The following is a 26,798-nucleotide window of genomic DNA, read 5'->3' as shown; positions in this document are numbered from 1 at the left end:
TGCTGCTGGTACATCATTTATCAAAAACCCGGAACGTTCGATACTCGTTCCCCCTTTCCTGCCAGTGGAATTTGTACGTTAAAAGTTCGTGGCTTTCAACGACTTTCTATGATTTTATGATTTTGTTCAATGCGCTTCACTTGCGATTATCTTGTTCATGTGCTTGTTCTTCTTTGTTGCTGCCACCTACTCTATGTGCCATATCAAAGTTATTGATATTCTTTCAGTTTGCTATAAATTTTTAAGCATCCACCTAACTTTGTTGCTGCTGTTGTTATCTTTTCTAACAGCAAACGACGAGGAACATATATGTATCTATATATAAGTTCATGCATTTATAATAAATAAGTATGTTTGTTTGTCGTTGTTATCCGCCTGCTATATTGGCCATTCTCTTATTCGACTCTCGTAATTTATGACTGTTGGCTTCAGTCTTTTAAAAAGTCAACAATTTATGTGCAACACTTGCTGCTGTCGCTGGCGCGATTTCCACAAGTGTTGACATTCACATGCACAGATTGGCGTGAAAATTGCGCGTACGTGCGTGGAACCACATGACACCACACTGACAGAACTCAGAAAGGTAATATGTGAGAAAACAGGTGAATGCAATCTAACACGAGCGGGTTGATCGTCGTGGTTGAGTGGTCTTAGTGCGTTGCTTTCTGTAAGGAGTTTGTTATTAAAATCACGTCGGAGGAAAAAACTCAAAAATTTTGACAGACTATGATATATATATATATATATAGAAAGTACTAGTTCTAAATTAAATTGATTTCATATGAATACTCTCCACATTTGCGCTGAGAGTCATAGGACCGTTAACTTTCTTTCTTTTTCTAGAATCTTCCTATATATTTCTTAAGAATCGAACGAAAACCAGTACAACATAGGTCAAACAGAACTGTGGTCACTCACAGCGTCATATCTAATGAACCAATAGTTAGTCCAATAGTTATAGCTGTGCCTTTTGAAAGCTAGTAGCTTGAGTAGAAAATATATGAATTGAAATTTCATAGAAATGATTCGATCTTTACCTTGGCATTCTATATACACGACACATGGGCATACCTTTCCAGTTGGATCAAATGGTAAAGTCCACTTATATAAGTCCAAGCTAATAATAAATAGAAGATCAAGTATATTTCTTATCATATCGTCCATCTTTATAGCACTTCATTTAGATCACACCATACATGGTTTAGGTAATCACAAACACATATAGTACTGCAGAATGAGTGTGTAATTCAAGTGTTTACCCCCACATCACAACTTATCGCTCTCTGTGTACTTATACTCAAGACAAAGCAGCATCGTTACTTCTTAAGTGAATATACGACATTGCTTTGCCCCATCAGTGAGGTAAAGTCCCTGCTGCACACACGAGGGAAATTGAGATTAAGTGCAGTGACCAAGAGTGTTTGCACCTCCAGCTAGAGTGGAAGGGTACAGTGAGTACACGCGCACACATTACCACAACCAACAAACAGACTGACAGTCAGACATATTTGCCAGCCCTTATGACCGTGAGTGTCTCATCGTATATACTGAAATCAATTGAGCCATCTGCCAGACGTTACACCTGTTCGGTGGGGGATACCAGCGGCCATAAAAATATATATACATACTTATATGAAGGGCTATGTGTGTTTTGTTAGCATTGTCTACCTGTAGTTATGTGTCGCCCTCACTCTGCTCATGCCTTCCACACACAGTGATGAGCCCTTTGGGGATACCATTTTAGCCCAAGCGTCGTTACCTTTCAGTGCAAAATGCCCATCGCTCTTCGCATACGCATTCCTATCGTCGGAATTTCGTTGTGCTGAGTTTGTGACGATTTTATTGTCGAGAATCTTGTGGCTGCCACTGTCATCATAATGTTGTTGTTGTAAGTTAATTTTTGTATGATAGTTGTTAATGTAGTGGTCGGTAGGCAAAGTGTTTTTGCATACACCTAAAAAACAACAACAAGTCAATGTGGTAACCCACACAGAGAACGGTCATTACAAATGTGTGTTTTGACATTTCATTCGGTGTCAAACAGTTAATTAAGTCAATTCAAAAATATTGGCATTCCCGACGTGTTGGGATAAGCGTGAAAGCCACTCTATTATATTGTGTACATCAAATGAAATTGACCGTTAAGCGTGCGCGTGTGTGTATGTGTGTGCGTGGTAATGTATGTGTTTAATGGGGGCATTGTGTCGGGTTAATAACTTCTTCCCAGCACATGTGTCTCTTTGTTGCTTAATTCTTATTTCGACGCGTCTATATTTTCGATTATAATTCGGTCTTTATGTGCGTATAAACGCTTTGCTTTCTTCTTTGTTATGTTCGTGTGCATGTGTGTTTGTCTATAATTGTACAATATGTTCTGCATGTGCCACTGACAATTCTAATTTTATTTTATTTGTAGGTTTCTGTTGTTGTGTTGTGTCTTTTATCTGTTGCTCGTAAATTTTTTATAACCACTGGGATTAAGTGGCGTAATTTTCCAGTGAATTTGCGCTCTTCTCTCAGCCCCAGCAAAGCATATGGATTTAATTGAGATGATAATCTAATAAAATGGTTAATGAAATTATTGTGCATTTAAATTAAATAAAATGCCCTGCTGTCACTCTAGGATTACTGCACTTACGAGCTTATGTTTTAAATACTTCATTATGAGTTGCCAGATTAAAAGTTAATTTAATTTAATTGTCAAAGTTTTTTTTTTATGTTGAAGTGGTCGTTTGCTTTGCGTTGAGATTGTGTGTGAAAATTCAAAAATGGAAATGTATAGTAGTTTCATGCGAGTATCAGCTGCTCTGGACCTACTTATTTCAAAAGTGAATGAAAATCTCATTTTCAGACCATAAATTTTCGAAGCCTTAGATATCGAACATGAAGACCTCTGTGCCAATGAGTATTTTTTTTACGAAAAATATCGGTAAATCTCTCTGATATTTTAAAGAAATTCAGAGGAAATAAATATATTTCTTATAATCTTTGTCTAATGGTTAAAATCGAGTCTTAACTCCTCCTAGTTCCCATATATGTACCGAAAATTTGCCTTTCAAACCTCCGGTGGGCTTTATAGTATAAAGTTTATACCATATATATCCATTAATATTTGTGATATTTTAGCAAAATTAAGTGGGGGTATATACTACTCGCTACTTTGGACTGAGTAGGCAATTGAACAGTAAAGTCCTCTCTCGACGAACCAAAATCAAGCTCTACAAGTCGCTTATCATTCCCGTCCTGATTTACGGTGCAGAAGCTTGGACGATGTCAACATCAGATGAGACGACACTAGGAGTTTTCGAGAGGAAAATTTTGCGCAAAATTTATGGTCCTAAGAACATTGGCAACGGCGAATACCGCAGACGATGGAACGATGAGCTGTACGAGTTATACGACGACATTGACATAGTTCAGCGAATAAAAAGACAGCGGCTACGCTGGCTAGGTCATGTTGTCCGAATGGACGAAAACACTCCAGCCCTAAAAGTGTTCGATGCAGTACCCGCCGGAGGAAGCCGAGGAAGGGGAAGGCCTCCACTCCGTTGGAGGGACCAGGTGGAGAGCGACCTGGTTACACTTGGGATCTCCAACTGGCCCCGAACTGCGAAGGAGAGAGAGAGATGGCGCACTATCGTCGATTCGGCTATAACCGGCTAAACGGTTGCAACGCCAATCACATACATACATATACTTGGATATAATAGCTTGATTCTGAAATTTAGTGAAATCGATCCAGCAATTACCCCAGCCCTCATACGCCATATATAATGATTTTCGTTACTCTAGTAGATTTTATGCCGAATATATGGATCAAATTGTGTGTTATCTTACTAAAATCAACGCGGTACCGGGATAAAAATAAAAAAATAAAATTGTTTATAAAATTTATAAGACAACTATCTGAATCTGGGGTTAAGTATATGAAAGCAGAAAAGTCAGTGCGTATCCAACTTTCAATGCAGTTTCAAGAATACGCACCGCCTCAGTTCATAAAATGAATCCCAGTATATTCCAAGTGGTTTCTTCCATTTATTGTAATAATAATAATAGTAAAACTTATTTTTCACTTAGTTGTCGTCTTAACTCCTTCGTAAACTCTTTATGGCATACACAATTAGCGAGCCAATTTCATTTTAACTATATAACAAAACCGCACATTTAAGTTTATATTAATATTTTTATTTTCAAACGCGTGGCATTAGAAGCCATTAAAAATGCCATTACGTAGTGCCAACAGCAACAGCGACGGCATCAGTTGCCGCATCTTTGATCCTTGTGTCGTCAACGCCGTGAGCGTGGAAAACATCAAACAACCGACAGTTAAACAAATAACAAAATTAGCAACTAAATTAAAAAGAAATTGCTGCTATTCGTTTAATGTACATCCGCTCGCTTGTGGCGCTCAGCGCGGGTACGAGTATAATAAAGTTGCGCTGGTCGAGTGGAAAAGCGCTGTAAGCAATCAAACAATGCGGCCACCATTTGTGGCCAAATGAGGTGTTTGCCAGCAAAGTGAACGCTTCACAATTCATTGAGCATCATTCTGCGCCTCATTTAATTCTCCGCGCTCATTCATTCGTTTTAATTAAATTCTTAATTACACAAACAAAAGCAACGTGGGCACTTTAGAGTGACTTTTTGTGTTCACCTCGAAGTTTTTGCATGCTTTGTGGGAAGAGTTGGAAGCGTACATACACTAGTTGGGGTTCTGTAAGAATTTGGGGGATGCAAACATTAATTGGTGAAAGAAAATAAAGTTCTTTTCTAGGTTGAAAACCTTCTGCTTCACTTATTAATTTTTCCTGTGGGTTCTTTATATAAGTGTAATGAATGTTGTTGTTGTTGTTATTGGTGTTGTTGTTGTGGTACATATTTCTCTTCCAGTCTATGCAGATTACATTTATTTCATCCTTACCAAACTATGTTTTTGTCGTCAATACTTATTCACCACTTATCCCATACCGCCCTAACCATATCCTTTGAAGTTCTTACTTGTTTCCACACAATCCCCCAATTTGTATGATTGTTCGTTGCCACTATTGTGTTAAATTACACTTGCCCTCAAGATCAGCAACCGTTAGCTTGGTTGCGTTTACAACATTGTAATCGGATTTGTCGTGGCAGCTCGTGTTTTATTCATACACTCCTCCCTCATACATAACTAGCCGAAGGTAAGTAAGTAGATAAATATGTATGCATCTGTGGGCCTGTATAGTCATCTAGATCCGCAGCGTTATACTATTTTGCTTTTCGCTTTTCTTTCATTACTTACAACTATTCAACCTCTTAGCTCGTTCGTTCGTTCGCTCGCCTGCCTTCCTCTCCCCACAGCAACCCAGCAACCTAGCATCCATGCATCTCTGCATCTGTGCATCTTTTGTGTTTTTGTGTGACGCTTGTAGTTTGTGGCAAAGAGTGGTAATTGAATTAATTTAAGTTACAGGGTTGTTCAGGATGTCGCCGGCAATAGTGAGGCAATCATTTTAGATCGTCTGTCGCCCAGCACGCAGTACTCGATAGCGGTGACGGCCATTTGGCTTGGCAAGAAATATCGCAGTCGACAGATAATATTTCGCACATTAGGTAAATATCCTTCAAATCTTTCTTTTTACCTTTTATTTAGACTGACAATATACAATATTTATATGTCTATATGTATGTGTAGCAGTAAATATGCATTTTAATATAAACATTCAAGGGCAGGCGAAACATTGTCAGAGTATATGAAATATAATACCGAAATTACGAACTAAAGTTTTTTTTCTTTGCGCGATGCCCTCAAGCTTATTTATTATGTATTAGCCATACAGTGGTGGCCAAATAAAATGGGTTTGAGTACTTTTTAATGCAAAAATTAAACAAATCGGAGTGTTTGGTATTTAATGAAGCAATTTAAGGGGATTCTTTTTATGAAACTATTTTATCAAAACTTAAAATAATATATATGGATGGAATATATGGATATATATATCTATGGAACATATAATTCAATGCAAAAGCTGAACTTTTTTTCGATAGTCCGTAATAATGTAAACAATATACTTTATACTTTTCCAATAGTCATTAATCCATGAAATCTAGCCAGTACCTGAGTGACTGCGAGATAGTTTCTCCTTCATTGACCAGCTTTCGCTAGATGCGGCTGAGACATTTTGGTAGAACGAACTTCGGAGAACCAATAAAAATTTCGGAATACTTTTTTTTCAAATATACTTCACCGTTCGTCTAAAGATCGGGCTTTATTTTTTCAAAGCTCTAGTTACCGAATATTAGGACCTCTCTATCGAAATTGTCGAAAAATCTTTCAGATATTTTAGAGAAATGTATTGCAAAATTCAAAAGCAAATGGAAGAGCAATAATAATTATCTCCTAAAAGCACCTTCAGGTGCCACATTCGAATATAAAATGTCACTCTCTTTGAGTCTTCTTTAGAATGTCAAAGCAGTTGTTTCTTCTTTAAAACCAGAGTCAAAACTTATGAAGCTCAAATCTTTAAAATGAATCAAACATTTATAAAATTTAAGATTAACCGAAAAGCTAAATTTATATAAGATCTACACTTAAAGTCACTGTTTCAAGCAAAATAGGCACAAATAGCTTTATAGAGTTTAAACAATAAGCCAATCACATTTTGCTCTACCAAAATATTTTCGATTATTGCGAAGTTAGATTTTATTTGGCCGCCATAGTATATTGAGACAGGCATACTCTTGTATATAAACAAGTTCAGTGAAACATACATATATAGTACATATAAATAGTTACTTACTTGTAATAGAATATTTGAGAACTTTATCAACTTGTATGCGAGTACATCAATAATAACACTAATCGAATTTTTGCCTTTTTCCCAACTGTCCTATTCAATCATTCATATTTTAACTTTTTTCTGCTGCAATTTTGTTTTTGCCCACCACAATTGCGACGCATTCATGGCTATGTGTGTTTGTGACAATGGCTCATCTAACTGATTGGCACGCGACACACCAATGTCGATGTACTGCACACAAAATGGAAACGTAACCAAAATGTGGCACAATCAAAACAACGGTTTCAGATATGCCTAAGACATCATCGCAGCAGGACTACGCGCCCGGACACATGGCCGGCGCGCTGGGAAGCCAAAACAGTGTCAGAAACGTTAATGCGGGCATCGCTGGCGGTGGTGCTACCGATGGAGGTGGTGGTGTGAGCGCGGGTGGCACGGGGCTTATCGGCGGCAATCTGGCTAGCGCAGCGGCAGCAGCAGCAGCTAACGGCAATGGCACGTATGGGGACGATGTAACCTCAACAGTAACGAACACAATGGCGCAGCGACCACGTGAATTGCCAACGGTAAGTTTGCAAAATGTTTGGGTGTGTGTGTACTTAATTTGAAGTGTGAATCACAAAATGGTGTTTGGCGCTACTTGATTTCATTTACTCAATTTGTGTAATATCCATTGCGCTAGATTTATTTAACTTTTTTGTGATTTTTACGCTTAACTGAATTTATCTGTTATTCGTTCTCTTTCTCTCTCGCTCTTTGCGTACACAAACAGATACGCGGAGTTGAAATCGGCATTGTGCTCATTGTGTTGATGGTGTGGGCTGGCGCTATCGCGCTGTTCTTCAATCGTTGGGGCAAAATACGCATGCTATTGCCCTATCAACCGGACTACAAACACGAACAGCTGAAGGTACCCGGCACGGGGGTGTGCACCGGCGCTGGCTGCAATGGCCAACATTCGCATCAGGTATGTTTTGTAGGCATTTCCATTAAGCGTTTAAATACACCTTTCATGCCTTGGTTTTGCATTTTGGTTGCTAGTGCGTAATTGCGTACCAGATGCCGTAACCTCATTAGCCTACTTATGCTGTTGAATACGAAATGAGCAGTCATGCTAGTGAGCGTTTCGAGTTTAAGAGAGGCAAAAATATGGAATTTCCCAAGAATATACAATGTGATTTGCCAAAAGACAAAAATATACATTTTTCTCTAAAAATATAATATCGAAAAAATAGCAAAAATAGCGAATAGAAAGTGAAATTTACAGTGCGTAATGTAAGCGTAGTGCCACACGGCGTATACGCAACATACTGTCTCTCAGTGTGCTACACTACGTATACGCAACACAACACTTGTATACTAGCGGTGCCTTCTATGTCAGCGCATTTAGTGTGTTTAATTTGTTAGTTCAAAACACTGAATAGAGTGCTTTAATACTTTGAAAATTTAGCGATCAAATGTTTGGGCGAATGGTAGAGTGGCCTACGCTGAGTTAATATGAAGATACGACAGCAGCTAGAGAAAAGAAATTTAAAAGAAAATAATTTACTTATTTATACTAAAATATAAATATGTTATAAAACAGTTAATTAAAATTTTAAGAAAAATTATAACAACAACAATTAACTCGCTCAAAAGTTAATCGAACGTAACCTAACAGTCAGCATAAGCTACTCTACCATACGCACACATAACTGTTAACATCCCAAACCAAAGGTCCAACTTTAATCAATATCAACAACAATGCAAAGACCTGCTTTTACTTATTCGCTCTCATAAATAGAATAAATAGCGCCCAGTACCAACTCTCTGATGTGGCAACTTACTACTACAAAATGTGCTTAGTTTTAGTTCAACTTCTCCATTCACCTAGTTATGTACTTCTTTTATATATAGCATATAAATGTGTACATAGTCTCTTATGTATTAGCAAACACACAACGGTTCTCCTTTCACTCATAACTAAGTCTTTGTTTTTGTATTTAAGTAAGACAACTATCAATTATGCATTGTTCATCAACTTAAAAAAAAAATACATACTAACCAACTCACAGCTTTAACTGAAATAACATTTCTTTACTGTTGTTGTATTTTATATATTTTTAGAACCTACACCCAGATATATTCGTAAAGGTATCTACAAAATTTAATACAAATCAATTAATTTTATTACTTGCATTTTTATTAATAAATCGAGTCGTAAATAACAGCTTAGATATCAATCATAAAACAATATACATGTATTCAACTACATATAAAACACATACATACATACATATATACCAATACATATATGTAGTTAGTTATTTCCTCTATTCGAACGGGCAGTTGTATCCACAACACTTAGTTGAACGCTTCATCCCTCCCCCTTTTCTCCCTTTCTTGGTATTTTTCGCATTTGTATACACCTAAGTATTTGAAATTCCCGGCATTCAATGAAGAAGACATACATCTTTTTCGAGCTCGTTTTGGAAATATTTACATTTACCATAAATATACAAACAAATATATTTAGCTTTTTATATCACAAACAATTCCAATTTACTGCAAACCATAATTTCTGTATTTCACTCGTTCATCAATTGGGTTATATACTATTTTGTTTAAAAATACATTAATGGTTAACTTTTGGTCGGACCTCAGAACGCACCCATTCTTTGTATAGTATATATACATACTGCACTATTTACCTTAGTTTGATAAAAAGAAAAATATAAAGTTCGCAAATGCGATAAATTCGTTGGAATATTTATGGGTTTATACATTAATTGCTGTGGTGGAGGAAGTATTATAAATTATAGTAGATATTGGCGAATTGCCAAAATTACGCTGCTGTTGCCAATTTTATATTTTTACCACGCTATAACATGCTTTTAATACATTGGTATGAATTAAAACATACATTTACTAGCTCATTAAATTTGTTCCGAACTGTTAAGGATTTTTTTTTTTCAAAAAACAGTTCAGCGTTTCATCAAATTTGCGTGTAATTCTTATAGACGTAGTTAGTGATTTTTATAGTTTGAGATAATTAATTGTGTATTCCAAAGAGCAGATTTTTTAGTGAGTCAAATCTCTCGATCCCTCTGAGCCATTAGTGTTTATTTAAGCGATTTATCATTGTGTTGGAAATTGTGTGATTTGTCTTCCCCCAAATTCGTTCTCTCATGCCTCATGTACCAACAGGTTTCTATAGACCAGTTTAGATTTATATTACTTCAAACAAATATTATTGCAGTTTTAAAAAGCTTCATCAAATTTGCTCGGATTAAACTGTGAATATTTTTTTGGTTCCTTCGCAGCTCGACTAGACTGGATAACTTAAATTTGGGCTAAATTTAGAATAACAAGCAAGGCTAAAACTTTAAATTTGAATTTAAAAAAAATCAAAACAAGAAAAATCGTTAACTTAGGTTGTACCGAAGCTAATATACCCTTCCCAGGTGCATTTCTTTTTGTAACTATGTGTTTAAGCAAATCTAAAGACGTAAGAAAAAGTAAGTAAGTATAGTGAACCGATCTGAACAATTTTTTCGGAGATTAAATTATTTCTATGAACAATAACTCACACCAAATTTCGTGAAGATATGTAGTAAAATGCGGGAGTTTTCCATACAAGCCCTTGATTCCGATTGTTCAGTTTATATGACAGCGATATGCTATAGTGAACCGATCTGAACAATTTTTTCGGAGATTAAATTATGTCTATGAGCAATAACTCACACAAAATTTCGTGAAGATATGTAGTAAAATGCGGGAGTTTTCCATACAAGCCCTTGATTCCGATTGTTCAGTTTATATGACAGCTATATGCTATAGTGAAGCGATCTGAACAATTTTTTCGGAGATTAAATTATTTCTATGAGCAATAACTCACACCAAATTTCGTGAAGATATGTAGTAAAATGCGGGAGTTTTACATACAAGCCCTTGATTCCGATTGTTCAGTTTATATGACAGCTATATGCTATAGTGAACCGATCTGAACAATTTTTTTCGGAGATTAAATTATGTCTATGAGCAATAACTCACACCAAATTTCGTGAAGATATGTAGTAAAATGCGGGAGTTTTCCATACAAGCCCTTGATTCCGATTGTTCAGTTTATATGACAGCTATATGCTATAGTGAACCGATCTGAACAATTTTTTCGAAGATTAAATTATGTCTATGAGCAATAACTCACACCAAATTTCGTGAAGATATGTAGTAAAATGCGGAAGTTTTCCATACAAGCCCTTGATTCCGATTGTTCAGTTTATATGACAGCTATATGCTATAGTGAACCGATCTGAACAATTTTTTCGGAGATTAAATTATGTCTATGATCAATAACTCACACAAAATTTCGTGAAGATATGTAGTAAAATGCGGGAGTTTTCCATACAAGCTCTTGATTCAGATCGTTCAGTTTGTATGGCAGATATATGCTATAGTGAACCGATCTGAATCATTTTTTCGGAGATTAAATTATTTCTATGAGCAATAACTCACACCCAATTTCGTGAAGATATGTAGTAAAATGCGGAAGTTTTCCATACAAGCCCTTGATTCCGATCGTTCAGTTTGTATGACAGCTATATAATATAGTGGTCCGATATCGGCAGTTCCGACAAATGAGCAGCTCCTTGAAGAGAAAATAACATCTGCAAATTTCAAAACGATATCTTAAAAACTGAAGGACTAGTTCGTATATATACAGACGGACAGACAGACAGACATGGCTAAATCGACTCAGTTCAACATACTGATCATTTATATATATACTTTATAGGGTATCCGACGCTTCCTTCTGGGTGTTTTAAACTTCGTGACAAACTTAATATACCCTGTTCAGGGTATAAAAATCGGAGTGTACTACGCTGCCTCTTACAACATATTTAGACACCATTATTTTCTTTTATTCTTCTTTACTGGCGTAGACAGTCGTTATAGCCGAGTTAACAGCAGCGCGTCATTCGTTATTCCTTATCGTTGTTTGGCGTTAATTGATAGCAACTGCAGCCAAGTCCTTCTCCACCTAGTCTTTCAAACGAAGTGGAGACTTTCATCTTCTTCTGCTTCCACCATCTGGTTCGATGCAGGAGAACACTTTCAAAGCTGGAGTGTTTTCGTCCATTCGGACAACATGACCTAGCCAGCGCAGCCGTTATATTTTTATTCGCTGGCATTGTCATTGGTGTTAACACTGCTTCCCAGATAGACGAAATTATCTACAACTTCAAAGTTATGACTGTCAAAAGTGACGTAGGAGTCAAGACAGCGCATTCGCGTTTGTTTCCAATGATGTAGATATCATCAGCATACACCAGCAGTTGCATCCTCTGCAATCATATCTGTTTTTTGTTTAGCTCTGTAGCTCGTATTTTTCCCAGAGTCAATCATTCTGAAACCTCGTTTAGTATCGAATGGCTTGGAGAGGAGCCTTTGCCGTTGCTCCACGTTAGTTAACACAGCCGTTAATTTATTTTATTTAAATATGTTTTAGTTTCTTTAAAACAGAAATTATGGTTTCAATATTCATAACACTTGAATTGAAAAGCATGCCACGATAGAGTAATTTAATAGAGTTATTTAATACCTGATACCTAACTTGAAATCCACAACAAAAGAGGCGCCCAAAGAAACACTTTATATCAACTATAAGCTGCTTCTATAGATTTTGCACTTTATTAATTTATTTCTTATCATTTTCGTTTATAACTCCCCTCTTTCAAAGCACAATAATCACTTATAGTATACTAAGTATATAATTATATAATACAATAATATTTAAGTATATAGAACATACAGATATACCAACTGTAGCGCTTGAATCGAATTCTTACACAATACTCATACAATTTATAGTAAAATAAACTTAGAATAAGATACATATACTCGTATATAACTCGTTAGTACGCATTTTGGTATATCATAATATGACAGCTGCGTCTTGCCACCCAATAAATTTGCGTAGTATTGTATACAGTATGTATGTAGTTTATCCATTGTCCTTTGCATTCACAGCGTCGACACTCAAAACAGCCAAAGTGTTTACATCTCTCCTCCTTTTCTTTCTTATCTCTTCTTTCTCTTTCTCTCTCTCTTTGTACCGGCTTTTTTTTGCTTATTATTCGTGCCGTTTATACATATGTGTGATCGTGTGCGCGTATGCGTGTCCACTACTACATTTGTATGTGTGTGTCCACTCGCTGCTGCTCACACATACACACATACTTAACAATATATATATGTACGTATATATATACGTATATGAACGCACACACACACACGCTCAGTGTTTGCCGCGTTGCGAGGGTTGTGGCATCTTCGATCGCTGCTTTCAATATCCGCGACGCGAGCTGGAGCGCGATTGCGGCTGCCAGTTTGCATTGCTGCATAAGGCCGATGTTGAGAGCTAGCAACCAGCGCATGGTGATGGCGTTGCATCGTCGGAAGGTTACGTCAAAGTCGATAGCATCGATAGTCCGACTGCCGCGCTGGCGACACCATTGCACAGTTGTGGCGCCATCAGTTGCCTGCGCCTCGAGAACGAAGTGGCCAGAGGTGGCGCCGGTGGTGGTGGTAGTCGCCATAATTTGAGCGACAGCGATTGTAGCGCTAGCGAAGTGGACGAACAGGGCGCTGTCGATGAGAACGATATTGACGTGGATGGTCGAATGCAACGCGATCACCGCTCCTTGCACGAGCAGCAGCTTCAGCAATATCATCAACAACAACAACATCAACTGCTCATACAGTCGAAATCCAAAGCCGGTGGCGCTATCAGTGTCGTTGGGAGCGGTGGTGGAGGTGATCTCAAGACCAGGCAGAAGCGTTTCACTCAACAACGGAGTATATTGAAGAATTCAACGGAGCGTTCAAGCAATCAGGATGAGCAAGAGCTGCTGGAGGCCAAAAAGCAACTGATATTGCGGCGACGGCGGCTCTTCAGCCACTACCGCCAGTACGAGCAGTGGCGTCGGCGACAATTCAGCTACGATCCGTGCTACTATCGCGCCATACCGCTGCCAATTGGTCAGGCGTCGTCCACCAATTATGCTGGCGGTTACAGCGGTCCGGGTCAGGGCGCATTCCGACGCCGCCGCCAGTACAGGCGGCAGTACTCGTGTGCCGAACGTGAGGATTCGCGCGAGAGTCGTGAGTCGTCGTCGCTGCATCGTTATAAGGGCGACAGTATGATGGCTAGCGAATCATTCAACACCGACAGCGCTAACTATATTAACTATGAACAACAACAACAAGAACAATCATATAAACGATCACAACAACCGCAACAGCAAAAACGTGACGAATCGTTCGAACCTTACTCATCAGCAGTGGGACGTCGCAATGTAAGTGGGACTTTTAAGCTCTTCCTAAAGCACCACGAAAGCACTTTGGCACTCGATATGCACACGACGGCTTGCCGAGGCAGTACCATGTTCAATCGTTGGCCATCGATAAGTTGCACCCCGTACAACAACTGTTTGTTGGTAGCGTTGTTTTAGTAGTTGCACTTTGTAAATAAAAAAATCCACCGCTTGAAATTCCTTCGACACGAACACCAGCAATACACTGCACCCTGTACAAAATGAAAGCGCCTCATCTAGGTTGACGACCAACACGAAAGAACCTGCTTGTTGATTATATTACTAGTTGCCTTCAAACCCCGCTTGACTGCTTGTTTCCGATATTTGTCGAATTCCGAAGACCCCCGAAGTGTTTGCAACTGATGCGCTGTAGTTGGAAGGACCAAGGCCGTTTGGGTTGAGTCAAATTACTCTGTTTTTCTTTACTTCTCGTTTCTTCTAAAAATTTATACGCCTACAAAACGTTGTTTCTATCATAAAATGTTATTAGTTTTAGTGAAATTTGCTTGTCTTTTGGCTGAACTCTACTTGCTTCAACTTTTACTTAATGAGCTTTGAAATTTAGACTGCTTTCAAGTTGACCATTATTTATATAATTTATATTAGAAATACCAGCTTCTTCTTCTCTCTCATTTATAAGTATATTTTTTAGTATTTAACCATGCATTTCATATTTCTTCAACGCCTAATTTTGTTATACTCGCTTGCATTGTTCTATGAATTCTTTCAAAGCTTGTATGAGATTTTTTTGTTATATAAAAAGTATTCTAAAATTGTATTTTGAAGTTTTATACCATTTTAAAGCTTATAGTTTATAATCTGCTTGTGACTTGCAGTGAAGTTTTAAAAGTATTTTAGATATTTCGTTCCACCTCTTTAGAATATAAATTCGTAGCACTTGTGAGAAGCATAAAAAAGAAAGCCAAATGACTTTAAAATACGATATATACTTATATAAATATTTAATTTAGTTATAACTGGTATAAACGTGCGGAAAAATTTGTAAAAATTGGTATAATAACAAGGCAGGATGAGAATAGTAGTCGGATAGTATGATAATGCCTTATGAGCTTTAATTTGGAACCAATGTTAAAGTGTTACTTTATTGTACCAACTTTGTACTTAAAACAGTCAAATAAATTTGAAAACCAGTTGAGATTTAGTACATTGCAAATGCCTCCTATTTTTTATATTAAAACCAGGTAGAACCAGATGAAGAAGCCTGTTTCGAGATCGATAATATATGATCTTAATTACGAGGAAAATAATCTGAAAATCTGTTTCGAGAATTCACCAGTAAACACATTTAATTGCATAAGTTTGAATTAACAACGTCCACATAATGTTTGTCACTTTTAGCACGAAGAAATCAAGCACCAATTTATGGAATTTCCATTACAAAGCGAGTGTTCTATGAATAAAATATTATATGGTTTGCCACGTGCCAATATTCATTAGCACAGTTATAAAGCAAAAATTTCCATTTCCAACTGCCACATGTGTGTAAGTGACAGCTTATGAAACAACCAATTAATTTTTGCCTAATTATTTCAACACCTCCATTAATTCGTATGTGAATGTGTGAGAATTGCTCATTATAGTTTATATTTACCGAATGGCAGTGGTTATGGATTCCACTGAATCCATTGGCTGAAGCCAATGTCAGTAATCAAATTGAAATAGAAAATAGAGATACATGACTATGAAAATGCTTATAAAGAAAACCAAGTCAGTGTCCTAGTAAAATCGATTGCAATTAAAGCATAATTCTTATAAAAATATTATCATGCATAAATTTCCCTGGACATTTCAATATAGAAGAAGGAATATAGAAGAACGCCAATTAAGCCTTAGCGTAATATTATAATAATTATACAGTGTGGCAAAATGAAAAATCAATTTTATTTATTATTTTATTATTTTTTTCCTTCAAAATCTAAAAGAATCAGATTTTTAAATTATCTAATATTAATAATATACAAATTTTTTAATAAAAAATTGCAGAAAACATTTTATTACCACACCACAAATCAAATCGATTAACTTCCCGCAATTATTTGCAATTATCATAATTTTTGTACGCCAGTCAATCGTTTCACACAATTATGGTGTAATAAAATTGAATTGCCATCCCAAGGTACACATTACTACGAATAAAATTGCTTTATGGAAATTGAAAAATTCAATAACATGAATTAAGCAAATAAATATAATTTTCCACACACCTTTAGCAGCTGAATTAAATACAGCTTGTGATGCCTCAACGCTTTGAAAATTTATGTGGCGCTTACTTACATACATACATACTTTTATTATTTTTATTACATTTCAAGTCAACAAACGCTGTTTATTGCTATAAACAAAGCGCTGAGGCGGGAAATGAATAGAAAATTTAAATAACAACAAATGCCATAGATTTATTAGAGCTGTCAAAATGCCAATTAAGGCGGTAGGAATCTACGTTGAATAAATAAACATCCGGAAAATCTGCGAAAAAAATTTGCAAGAAATAAATTATGAAAAGTCAAACACATGTTGTTAAAATGAATTAAGAATTCGTGTATAAAATTAATATTGAATATCTCAAAATATTTAGGGATATTTTTATGAGGACTAATGAAGAAGATACTTTTTAAAGTATTCCATAAAAATATCTACATTTACTACTACTACTTGATGCTCAGATGAGTTTCTACTCCTAAATGTAGTCAACTATACATTACTTCCACTGCCATAAAAACCTAAATTAGGATAGGGCGCAAGTATCAAGCAAGAGCTTACATTTATCTGACATTAAATACCTTATGGCCATAATATAAATATTCTTATAATGAGTAAGAATAACTCCCCTGATACATAACATAGCTACCAGCAGGCATTGGCTTTTATGAGCCGAATGACTTGATTTAACTCAATTTATTAGGCTGTAATTGCCTATGCGACATGTGCGTTTATTGATTCGTTAATGCAGTGCACGCACTCACACTGATCAGCGGTGGCAGTGTGAGTTTATATGCTGCATATAATAAATGTAGTATGGATGACCCAGAAAGCGAAGATGGCTTGTGTACGTGGTTTTTGAACACAAACGCCTCTCCTCGAACCCGGTATGCGACAATTTCCTCTGTTGACGAGCTTGATGCAAGTCATAATTCGAAATGTCCACTCAATCTTGGCGTACGTCCTGACTTCCCTCCATTATCTGTTAACTTATCATATGCCTGTGTTACTGCGTAGCAACGTGCCTTTCAGTAGCTCAAAATTATCAGTAGTAAATTGGTTTAACTGTGCAAACATGTATACACTCGCTCCTCCTGATTGCTCATAAAAGCTATAAAGCAAACTGTTGGACCGTTGGATGCGAGTACTTTACCTTTAAGTATACATGTACATACAGGTATGTGTATGCATATGAACGTGCATGTATGTCAAATAATATCTCAGCAAAAATCGCTTGAAGGACTCGCATAATATAAACTATGGTCCATTTCAGATGAGTAGTACTCCAAAGCGAGCACAAAAGCATGAGTTTTCACATGTACAGCATCTGGTCTAAACTTTGGGTTTTAGAAAGTACCTCAGCAGTTACTGAATGTCTACAAATTCTTTACTAGCTTATAACTACTTACATAAGTCTAGGTTTCAACTGAATATTTTCAATTATTATAATGAAGTGGCCTCTGCTGTTTCTTCATTGCAACCCCAAATAAACGGAAATAACATTTCACTGCAGTCTACCAGCTTCTATACCTCGCTGTTATGTCATCAAGACAGTGCAGTTCATGTATGTATGTCATACATATGTACGTTTATTTTGTAGTAACCAGATTATCCTTTGTGAGGTCCATTGAATTGATAGCTAATTAAATTGTATACAGCCTTAATGCAAATGAACGTGAGTCATGGAGACAATTATAAATTGAATCTGAAAACTTTGAGATTTACAGTCTTAAAAATCGCAATATTTGTATCTATGTGGCAGTGTCTTTATTGATTCTCATCTCTCTTCCGCAAAAAGTATGAAAAGTATAATATGCTTCCGGACATCCTCATTTGATAAATATTTTCAATATTCCTTCATCTTTGACTTCAAATCAATAACTATTAATAATTAGAAGACGTCAGTACTTATGTGTTTCACGTCACAATGGCGAGATATTGAGTTGATATACCGGATCTAACCGGATAAAACTATGAAACTAGAGAAAGGAAAACATTGCTGAAAGTGATGGGTTCACTAGATCTATGGACCAATCGACGAAGACTATAGCAAGTCGCCTAAATTTGTTAAATATACTTATTTTATTTACAATCTATCATATATCCTTTTTAATATAATATTACAACAACAATATGGACCAATCGGCAATTAAAATATTTCAAAATTATAAAAAGATTTCTTTGAAATAATAACGGTAAGATACACAATAATTCAAAGCGCACTATGCACACATACACAAATTTACACTCAAAATTGACAAGGCAAAAATAGAAATTATTCAAGAATAACACGTTTTAGCTTAATAACACGTTTTAGCGCCAATTTACCAAATCGTTCGCTTCTGATTTGTATAGAAATTTTAAGTGATGTGTTCGTATGTTATTTTAGAGACGTGTGTTTGTACTTGCATATATACCTGCAGAAGTGCACACATGTGTACTTATGTATGGTTTTACATAAATTTTAGTAGAAAAAAATTAAATAAAATCAAAACATCAAAATACCGAATTTTCGTGTTAGAGCACGAATTTCACTTTTCAATAAGCGTTCAATAAATGTTTGCAGTTTCAATATTTGCTTTTGTCGTCCGTCTACGCGCCATGTTTCTTTTTCTATTATTTTTGTCCCATGTATCCTGTTGTCTGAAATACGCCCCACACATTGTCCGCCACACACTGAAAACGTATTTGTGTCTCTGCTTCCAGCATTTCCACATGTTGCACGAGGAGCGCTCTGCCTCCATTTCGGAACGATGCACACGCAGTCGCATCAATTCGGCCATATTCGTTTCGTCCGAGGGAAGAGGTTTTGACTCAATCGAATTTCTGCGTCGACACGGTTCGCAGAGCGTGTTGTGCCGGAAGGCGCGCAGCGCTGAGAATATTACCGACAATGAGCGTAAGGTGAGTTGAAAACTGGTGGACTGGTTTAACTAACTGTATTTATTTAAGTTTCCATATACATATGTGCACATAAAATTTTCTATTATTCTTTCTGCTACAGAAGAGTTTCTCCGACAATAAGGGTTCGTGGCACAACGACGGGAATAATGACAGTGATCCGAACAGGAGACAAGACGACGACGATGGCAGCGCCATTGAGCTACGCGAATGCCGCCCCAATCAAAACAATTGCAACGCCGGTTGCTGTGGCGAGTCACGTACTCTATCGGTGCTGACTACCAACACCAGTTGCGATCATCCATCCACGTCGGCGGCCGCCGCGGCTTCAATGTCCGTCACGAATGTGGTTGTGGGCAGCATTTCGATTGAAACACCACCCTCTCACATCAAAGACGAACTGCACAACAGCACCGCCAGCATCGCAGCCACGACCACCGCCATCGTCGCTTTGCCAAACGGTGAGAAGAGACAGCGTCCAAATACCTTTGCCGGCATGTCGAAGAAGAGTTCCGCCTCGCGCGACTCCACCGACACAGTCGAGGAGTTAGTACTCGTGCCAACCGTTGCTGCCACTGCGGTACCGTTACCAGAAATAGCCATTACAAGCCGTTCGCGTACGCTCGTGCGTCAGCGCTCGTCAACCGTCTCCATTTCACCGCACCGCAGTCCCAAAACGCTGGCGCTAAAGCATGCCAAACCAAAGATCGCAGCGTTACCAATGGTCTCGGTGTCGGGACCATCACCACCGCACGAGAAACCGCCGCCACAACCGCAAACGGAGTATTTGTAACAAATGGCAGCCGAAACATTTATTTAAGCTTAAGTGAATGCAACGTTGACATGGAAGATGGAAGTACTATATGAGGAGAAGAGAAGGCAAGCCCGTTGCGCATCCGGAGAGTGAGGGTGTTGTATGAGGACCGAATCAGGTTTGCGGCAAAGCTATAAGGCACAAAAGTAGCTCCTACCATATGCTCAGCGAAGTATGTACATAATTGGTATCTATTTCCTATACTCTTCCTAACTTCCAGCTCACGTATTTATCTCACACACTTACAAATGTTTCGGCTCTAATTGGAACGGTTCGTGGCCAACTCGCGTTGGGGTTGCCTTTCGGCTAAAATCTAACTAAAAATCTCAAAAATGACTGAACTATTCGTAACTACTGAAAACCGTTAAAAACGAATTACATATGTACATACAACACTTATATATGTAAGTGTATGTGTATTTATCACAAAAACAAAAAAATCATGAAAACTTAGCACTAGTTATTAGTTCTAGTTCTAAAAATACAACCCGAGCCATTGGTAGAAAGCATTGGCGCAAAGCTTTAACAAGTCACTTGAAAACTTTCAAGCTTTAATATTATAAATAATACCGTTAATACCGTTTATAACATTTTTTCGTCATTATTAATGCATTATTAATGAATGTTATTAGTGTATCGCGTACATATGTATATAAACGTGTATGTATGTGTAACTATTTACTATTTATAAGTATATATATGTATGTATTTATATGTAACTATGTATTGTATTTATGTAAATATGTTTGTATAGATAAAAGTACAACTAACAACAAATTAAATTAAGCAACAAAAGTAACTACAAAAATATCAAGTAACAACAAAAAATTATAGAATATTTGATTATTATCATTATTTCTGCGTGTATCAAAAACGAAACACACATACACACACCTGCGCGTACTGGGATGCATGAGCCGTAGGTACATAGATTTTTAGGGAGCTTACATACATAAATTGTAGATTTTCGAATCGCGTTTTTTTTGTGGAATCCTGTAGGTACATTCGTATATATGTAGCAATTAGATTTTTTATTATGTACTTATGTAACAATAAATTTGTCCGTAAGTTTTATATTCATACCTACATATGTGACTAATATCATATTGTATAGAGCATGGTGGATATTTATATAAGAGTGTTAATGCTCCTAAGGGGAATTGTCTTAGAGGTCGCAACACCAACACCATATGATTGGTTGAAGAGTGTGTATAAGTGGCAATTAATTAAGATATTTATAGCTCATTTTCAATAGATTCATGCTTTTTGTTTCAATATTTTACGGATTTCGTGAAATCGGTAACTGGACTTCTTCACATAACTTTCTTAAATTGAAACTGGAGTTACTACTTCAAGACCACATTCAGAAATTCATTGAACATCGCTTGGGAATACGTTTTGTTTCGAAGTCCATATGTGGTTTCAAGAGTTAGTATATTATACTGACGAATTACTTCAGAACACAATTTTAGTTTAACACTTATTGGATACTTTGTCTTTTAGAAAAGCTCAAGATTTTTCTTATGGAATCGATATCATGTCTCTAGTTCTAGATCAAAAATATAAAGAGACACTAACGTGTTACTTTACATACTTGCTTTGGTTCAATGAGCCCAATGAGTTTTTTGAAATCTTTTTTTTTTTAGAGAAAAAGAAGACCGAAGAGAGAATCGTTTCCGATTTCGACACATTTCAAGCCGAAACTTAAACATTTTTGTAAATCTTTTCTAATATTTATTTAAGTTTATGCTTTATAATCATTAAAAAATTGTCTCACGAATCCCATTTTCTTGTAATGAACAATTCGATGGAAGACCCTTGAATTTATACAAAACATGAGATCTGAAGATTATATGACACAAAATACTAGTGAAGCATATCTAAATTTTATAAAAATGGTGGATGATAGCAATGCAATCTGAGCAGATTTTTAATATATGTTTTTCAAATCCAATAAAAGAAATGAAAAAAAAAATAAATAAATAAATGTACATACCAATGTATAATGAAAATCTTATATCAATTAAGAATATTAATTAAATGATATAATTAAATTAAATTATAGAAATAATAATAATGTACTCGCGATGGAATTTAATGGCATGTCAGGGTTCCAAAGGCAGGCCAAAATCAAAGCTCAAGAATTTCATAAATCATTGCAATTATAAGATACGGTATTCAGCTAAATCGAATGAAGCACATCAGCAATCACACACTAGTTCTAAGTTAATTAGTAATAGATAGTAGTAGCTAACGTCTAATTCACAAAATTATTTGAAGTTTGAAACGTAAGAAGCCAAATAGAACCCTGACCCGAAAACCCGAAATCGTATATGCATGTGTATCTATAGTATTTATACCAACTCGTACTAGCAAACTAAACATGACCTAAACAATATCTAAATGCATAAATACATATATATATTTATATAGACACGTATACACCTACTGAAATTTTATGAAGAAATACGGTATAAGCTTTACTCTCCTCTATCAAATAACAAATAAACAAATATCTAAATGTAAACAACAAGATAACTGTGAAAATAATATTTTGCACACATGTACTGGTGTACATACAAACCTACCACACAGTGCATAAAAAATGTTGAAAGAGATGTTCAAAGACACCAACCAAATATCACAGTGCAATCGAAGGATTTGATTTTTCTGTAAAACCAAAGGAAGGAATAAAATATATATAATATGTATAAGCATGCACCTAGAAATAAAATACAACAATTGCATGACTCCTTATAGAGTTATATACCTACAAGTAGTTATTTAAGAATAGAATATTTCAATAAATATATTGCCAATACTCAGTGTTTATAAAACGAAACATATTTCATTGATTACTTTGGAGAACTATGTAACAGAACATGAAATGCGGCAGATCTTTGCATTAATGTACAAGATTGATATCAAAGAAGATTTCAAAAATATTAGGTTTGTTAGAAATATTACTTTCAAATTAATTTTTTTTTTTATCAAAAATAACCTGATCTGATCCTGATTTTGTCTTATCCCTTCATAGGGCATTTTAGAACTTTTAATGGAATTTTAAAAATTATGCTCCCTAACAAACCTACTACTACTACTACACTACTGAATCATAGAATCCATAGTACAATAATACAACCTAAAGAAATTCAACAAATAATTGAATTGAAGGTTTCAGTATAAATTAAATGTGTTAACTAAAGTGTTTAATCCATATAACAAAAAAAAAAGAAAAACGAATTTTTGATAGAAACGCAAACAAGTTTTAACAAAACTATAATATTAAGAGATGCAGGCGAGTTAAAGAATTCTTTTAAATTCAACTTTTAGCTTTACTTTTTGGTTTGTAGTTAGTCTATCTCCCGCCAATGTTCACTAAATACTGGAAAAAGGAAAATATTACTTGTGTCTCGAAAAATAATTTTACATTATTCGTGACTTATTAAGATTAGTTTTCTTTAAGTTAATTTATTTTTTATTCAATTAATGGCTTAACTATTTTTGTTTTAATTTTATAGACTTTTTAATAAACCAGTAATTTAACAAAAACATTTTTTTTTAAAGAAATAAATAAATGGAAAATCCACAATTCCGTCTCAGTTTTATTCAACGAAATAATTTTACTAAAAACAACAGTTTTTAAATACCCCGTACAAAAGTCCGTAATAAGTGTACCAATAATATATTACTAACATATGTAATTCCAAAAGCTTTACCGAACTACAATATAATGTCAATAAAAATATTTTCGAATTCACATACAAATAAAATATAAATAAATATGTAACTGAATAAGAAAGCAATTAGCTATTTATGTAGTCAATAATAACCACATACATTTTTCGTAAATATAAATATCATTTCATATAATATAATAACTATATGCATACAATTTTAAATGATACATTTTATTAATTTAATTGTTAAAAAAAATCAAATTTTTACAAACAATTATTTTCTTATGTAACAAATTAAATAGATTATATAAATTGCTTTTCAGATTTATAGAATCAAAACATATTAGTTATTTTTTTTAATTGCAACGAGTTATCAAAGTTCAAATAAGAATTTTCAATAAAGGTTTACGGCTTCTTTATATGAAATTAGTGTCTTATTTAAAAAAATAACACAGAAAATACAGAAAATTATGGAATATTTCAAACTCATATTAGTTAAATAAGTTGATCCGAGCCAAACCGTAAAATCAAACCAATAATTTATAAGTACGCATGTGTGTACAGAAATATTTCACTTTGAATTAATGCAAAGTATTTGCAAATCGAATAAACATTATTTGAAAATTGGTTAAAACAAAGGTGTTATTAGGAAACCATTTTAGCGAGATAAACATCGTTTTAATAAGAATTTTAATGCAACAATTATAAAAATGAGCAAATAAATTTTGTCATTATTGAAATGTCAATTAAATATACGATTATTTCAAAATGTCTAGATGTTAATAAATTTATTATAACGATATTTGCTTATGCATACATTATAACTGGAAACATTTGTATAATATGGTTTAGCGACCTGTCATGGGAGACTAGATAAAACCTGTCATTAAATAAATGGGAATTAAACTTCAGATTCAACATGTTTTATTTCATTTCATTTTTAACAACGCTCGAAAATCACACAATGATTGCCTTGATCATAGTAGCTTTGCACTAGTTTCACCTCTGACACTTGCGCCAACATTGCCTCCAACTCGCCAGACTCAAATACATGGTAGTAACGCAAGTAGGTACTTGGGGACTCTTTCGGCACAGCTGAAACACCTTTCAATTTCCACGGCACCAACACATCCTGCTGCATGAAGTCAGTGCGATTGGTGTGTACAGGCAGTTGCGGCGCACCAGGTAATGAATCATGAAACTGTTCCGGCTGTTGCTGCCGTTGCACCTCCTCTGCGGCACATTGACGCTGTTGCTCAACCGTTGTCTTGTTTTTGTTTAAGGCTTTGTTTTGCAGTAAGTATGCCGATTTCTTATTGTTATTAGCGCGTTGATCCTTCGCCCAAACATAGATGAGGGCACGTCCACCACGGCGCAGCAGCCTTGCCATTTCACGTATCGAAGCCAAACGTCGTTCTGCGGTTGCTAAATGATGAATAACCGCTATGCTGATGCAACCGTCGACGGATTGACTGCGCACAGGTACATTTAAGCAATCACATCTAAAGGCATGTGGCAAATAGGAGCTGTTATCGTTAATAGCTTTTGCACGCTCCAAACATGCGCTAATAAGTCCACTACTTCTGTCGCAACCAATTGTTAAAGCATCATTATTACATTGAAGATATTTTCCATTGCCACAACCTATATCGAGTAACACTGATCCGGTTTGAAAACTACGTAGAAATTCAGCAACTTGCGGCCAAGGCGTATGACGGGTCTCACTGAAGTGAGGCGCGATGCAGTCATAAACGCTGTGTACGTTTTTCTCCTCCAGCTGTGCAGCTATTAAATCGGTTATGACAGGACCTAAATTGCTCTGTGCATTTATGCGCGAATCGCATAGTGTCGGAAAGTTACAGTCGCACGGACCCCGTCGCAAACGACGAAAAGTTAATGAAATGCGCTTTTGACGCTGCATTACAGTCAAACCAGTTTCCGATGGCACTACATCAAGTGTTCGTGGTGTAATGCCATGCGTCCAGTCATAACGCGATGCTCCCGACATTACCAGCAATGAGCGACGTAACAATATCAGTGGTTGACGATCAGAGCAGCGACGGAAATCCATAACTACTTCACCACATAGTGATAATGAAAGAATGGGATCGAGAAAGGCACTATGCGTATCTACATGTGGGGGTATACCCTGACCAGGCTCATAGACGTTAACGGTCAATTGATCCGGCACCTCCCAATTCCATGCTGGTAGGCCCAGCTTCGTCATTGCAGTTTTTAACCGCGGCCAGAGTATATCACATTCGTTTGGTATTTTTTCGTTCAACGGTCTTGATGGATTAACATTATTTTCGCCATATATGAATTCGTAACCGAAATGTTTCACACGTCTATGCTTTAAATCACTTTGTTCGACATCTTCTATATTAATTGCTTTTAACAACACATTTTCCTCAGCTTCGGTCAAAAAATCCGGCAATAGCACTAGCCCTTCAGGAAGCGGTTTCTTCCAAACATTTTCTTCTTTGCATTCAGGCAAACTTTTGAAGTACGACAAATAAATCACACCACCACGTTGTTCCAACCCCGCACGACCGTGCATGTTATTAAAAATATGCTCCGCATTAGTCACAGCGTCACATTCCAAAAAGCAGTAAGATTTGTTCGGCAACATTATCACTTGTTGCACTGGTGCGTATTGAATTGCATTGGATAAAACGCACTCCTCTGTAAGGCCTGTAGAAAGACCGGCATTCAAGATAGCAAGATAGCGTGTAGGTGTCTCACTACTTTCAATTCCAAAATCATTGCGAATTATTGCCTCACAGCGCCGCTGCTTACGTTCTAATTTACGTGAACTGTAATCCTTCGTCATTTTATTGGGTTTTAACTTTTCAAAGTGTTATTACTTTAATTATTTAACTTAATACAAAACTTAAGCAAACGTTTATGTGAAATAACATGTGAAATTTCAATGTTTACATTTAAAATGTCAAAAACCGGATAAAAACAAAAATAAACCAAGATCAGTGCTGCCAATCTTGTGTTTACTGTCAAATAAAAAACAAACAATTATACCAGGGGCAGATTCTTC

General features: G+C 36.0%; 2 protein-coding genes across 2 annotated transcripts in view; one reads left to right on the top strand and one right to left on the bottom strand.

Moving 5' to 3' along the window:
• The window catches only part of LOC105221185 (uncharacterized), a 65,374-nt gene extending 40,932 nt beyond the window's left edge, over positions 1-24,442 (top strand). Inside the window, 7 exon segments of the mRNA XM_054233243.1 lie at positions 5,444-5,589; positions 7,065-7,342; positions 7,549-7,743; positions 8,883-8,909; positions 13,058-14,113; positions 19,058-19,255; positions 19,356-24,442. Of these exon segments, the coding sequence (XP_054089218.1) occupies positions 5,444-5,589; positions 7,065-7,342; positions 7,549-7,743; positions 8,883-8,909; positions 13,058-14,113; positions 19,058-19,255; positions 19,356-20,045 (2,590 nt within the window). The 3' untranslated portion in view covers positions 20,046-24,442.
• A 205-nt stretch (positions 24,443-24,647) lies between these two features.
• Positions 24,648-26,725, bottom strand: LOC105221184 (alkylated DNA repair protein alkB homolog 8). The gene has a single exon (XM_011197938.3). The coding sequence runs from the start codon at positions 26,577-26,579 to the stop codon at positions 24,687-24,689; it is 1,893 nt and encodes a 630-aa protein (XP_011196240.1). The 5' UTR covers positions 26,580-26,725; the 3' UTR covers positions 24,648-24,686.
• Positions 26,726-26,798: the final 73 nt, after the last annotated feature.

This window comes from Zeugodacus cucurbitae, chromosome 6, assembly GCF_028554725.1.
Source record: "Zeugodacus cucurbitae isolate PBARC_wt_2022May chromosome 6, idZeuCucr1.2, whole genome shotgun sequence".
In the NCBI taxonomy this organism is placed as follows: domain Eukaryota; kingdom Metazoa; phylum Arthropoda; class Insecta; order Diptera; family Tephritidae; genus Zeugodacus; species Zeugodacus cucurbitae.
The sequence above is the reverse complement of the archived record's forward strand: the minus strand, read 5'-3'. Positions and strand labels throughout refer to the sequence as shown.

Bases quoted from the DNA above. Each gene is read 5' to 3' on its own strand.
- LOC105221184 (XM_011197938.3), bottom strand. From the start codon at position 26,579: ATGACGAAGGATTACAGTTCACGTAAATTAGAACGTAAGCAGCGGCGC.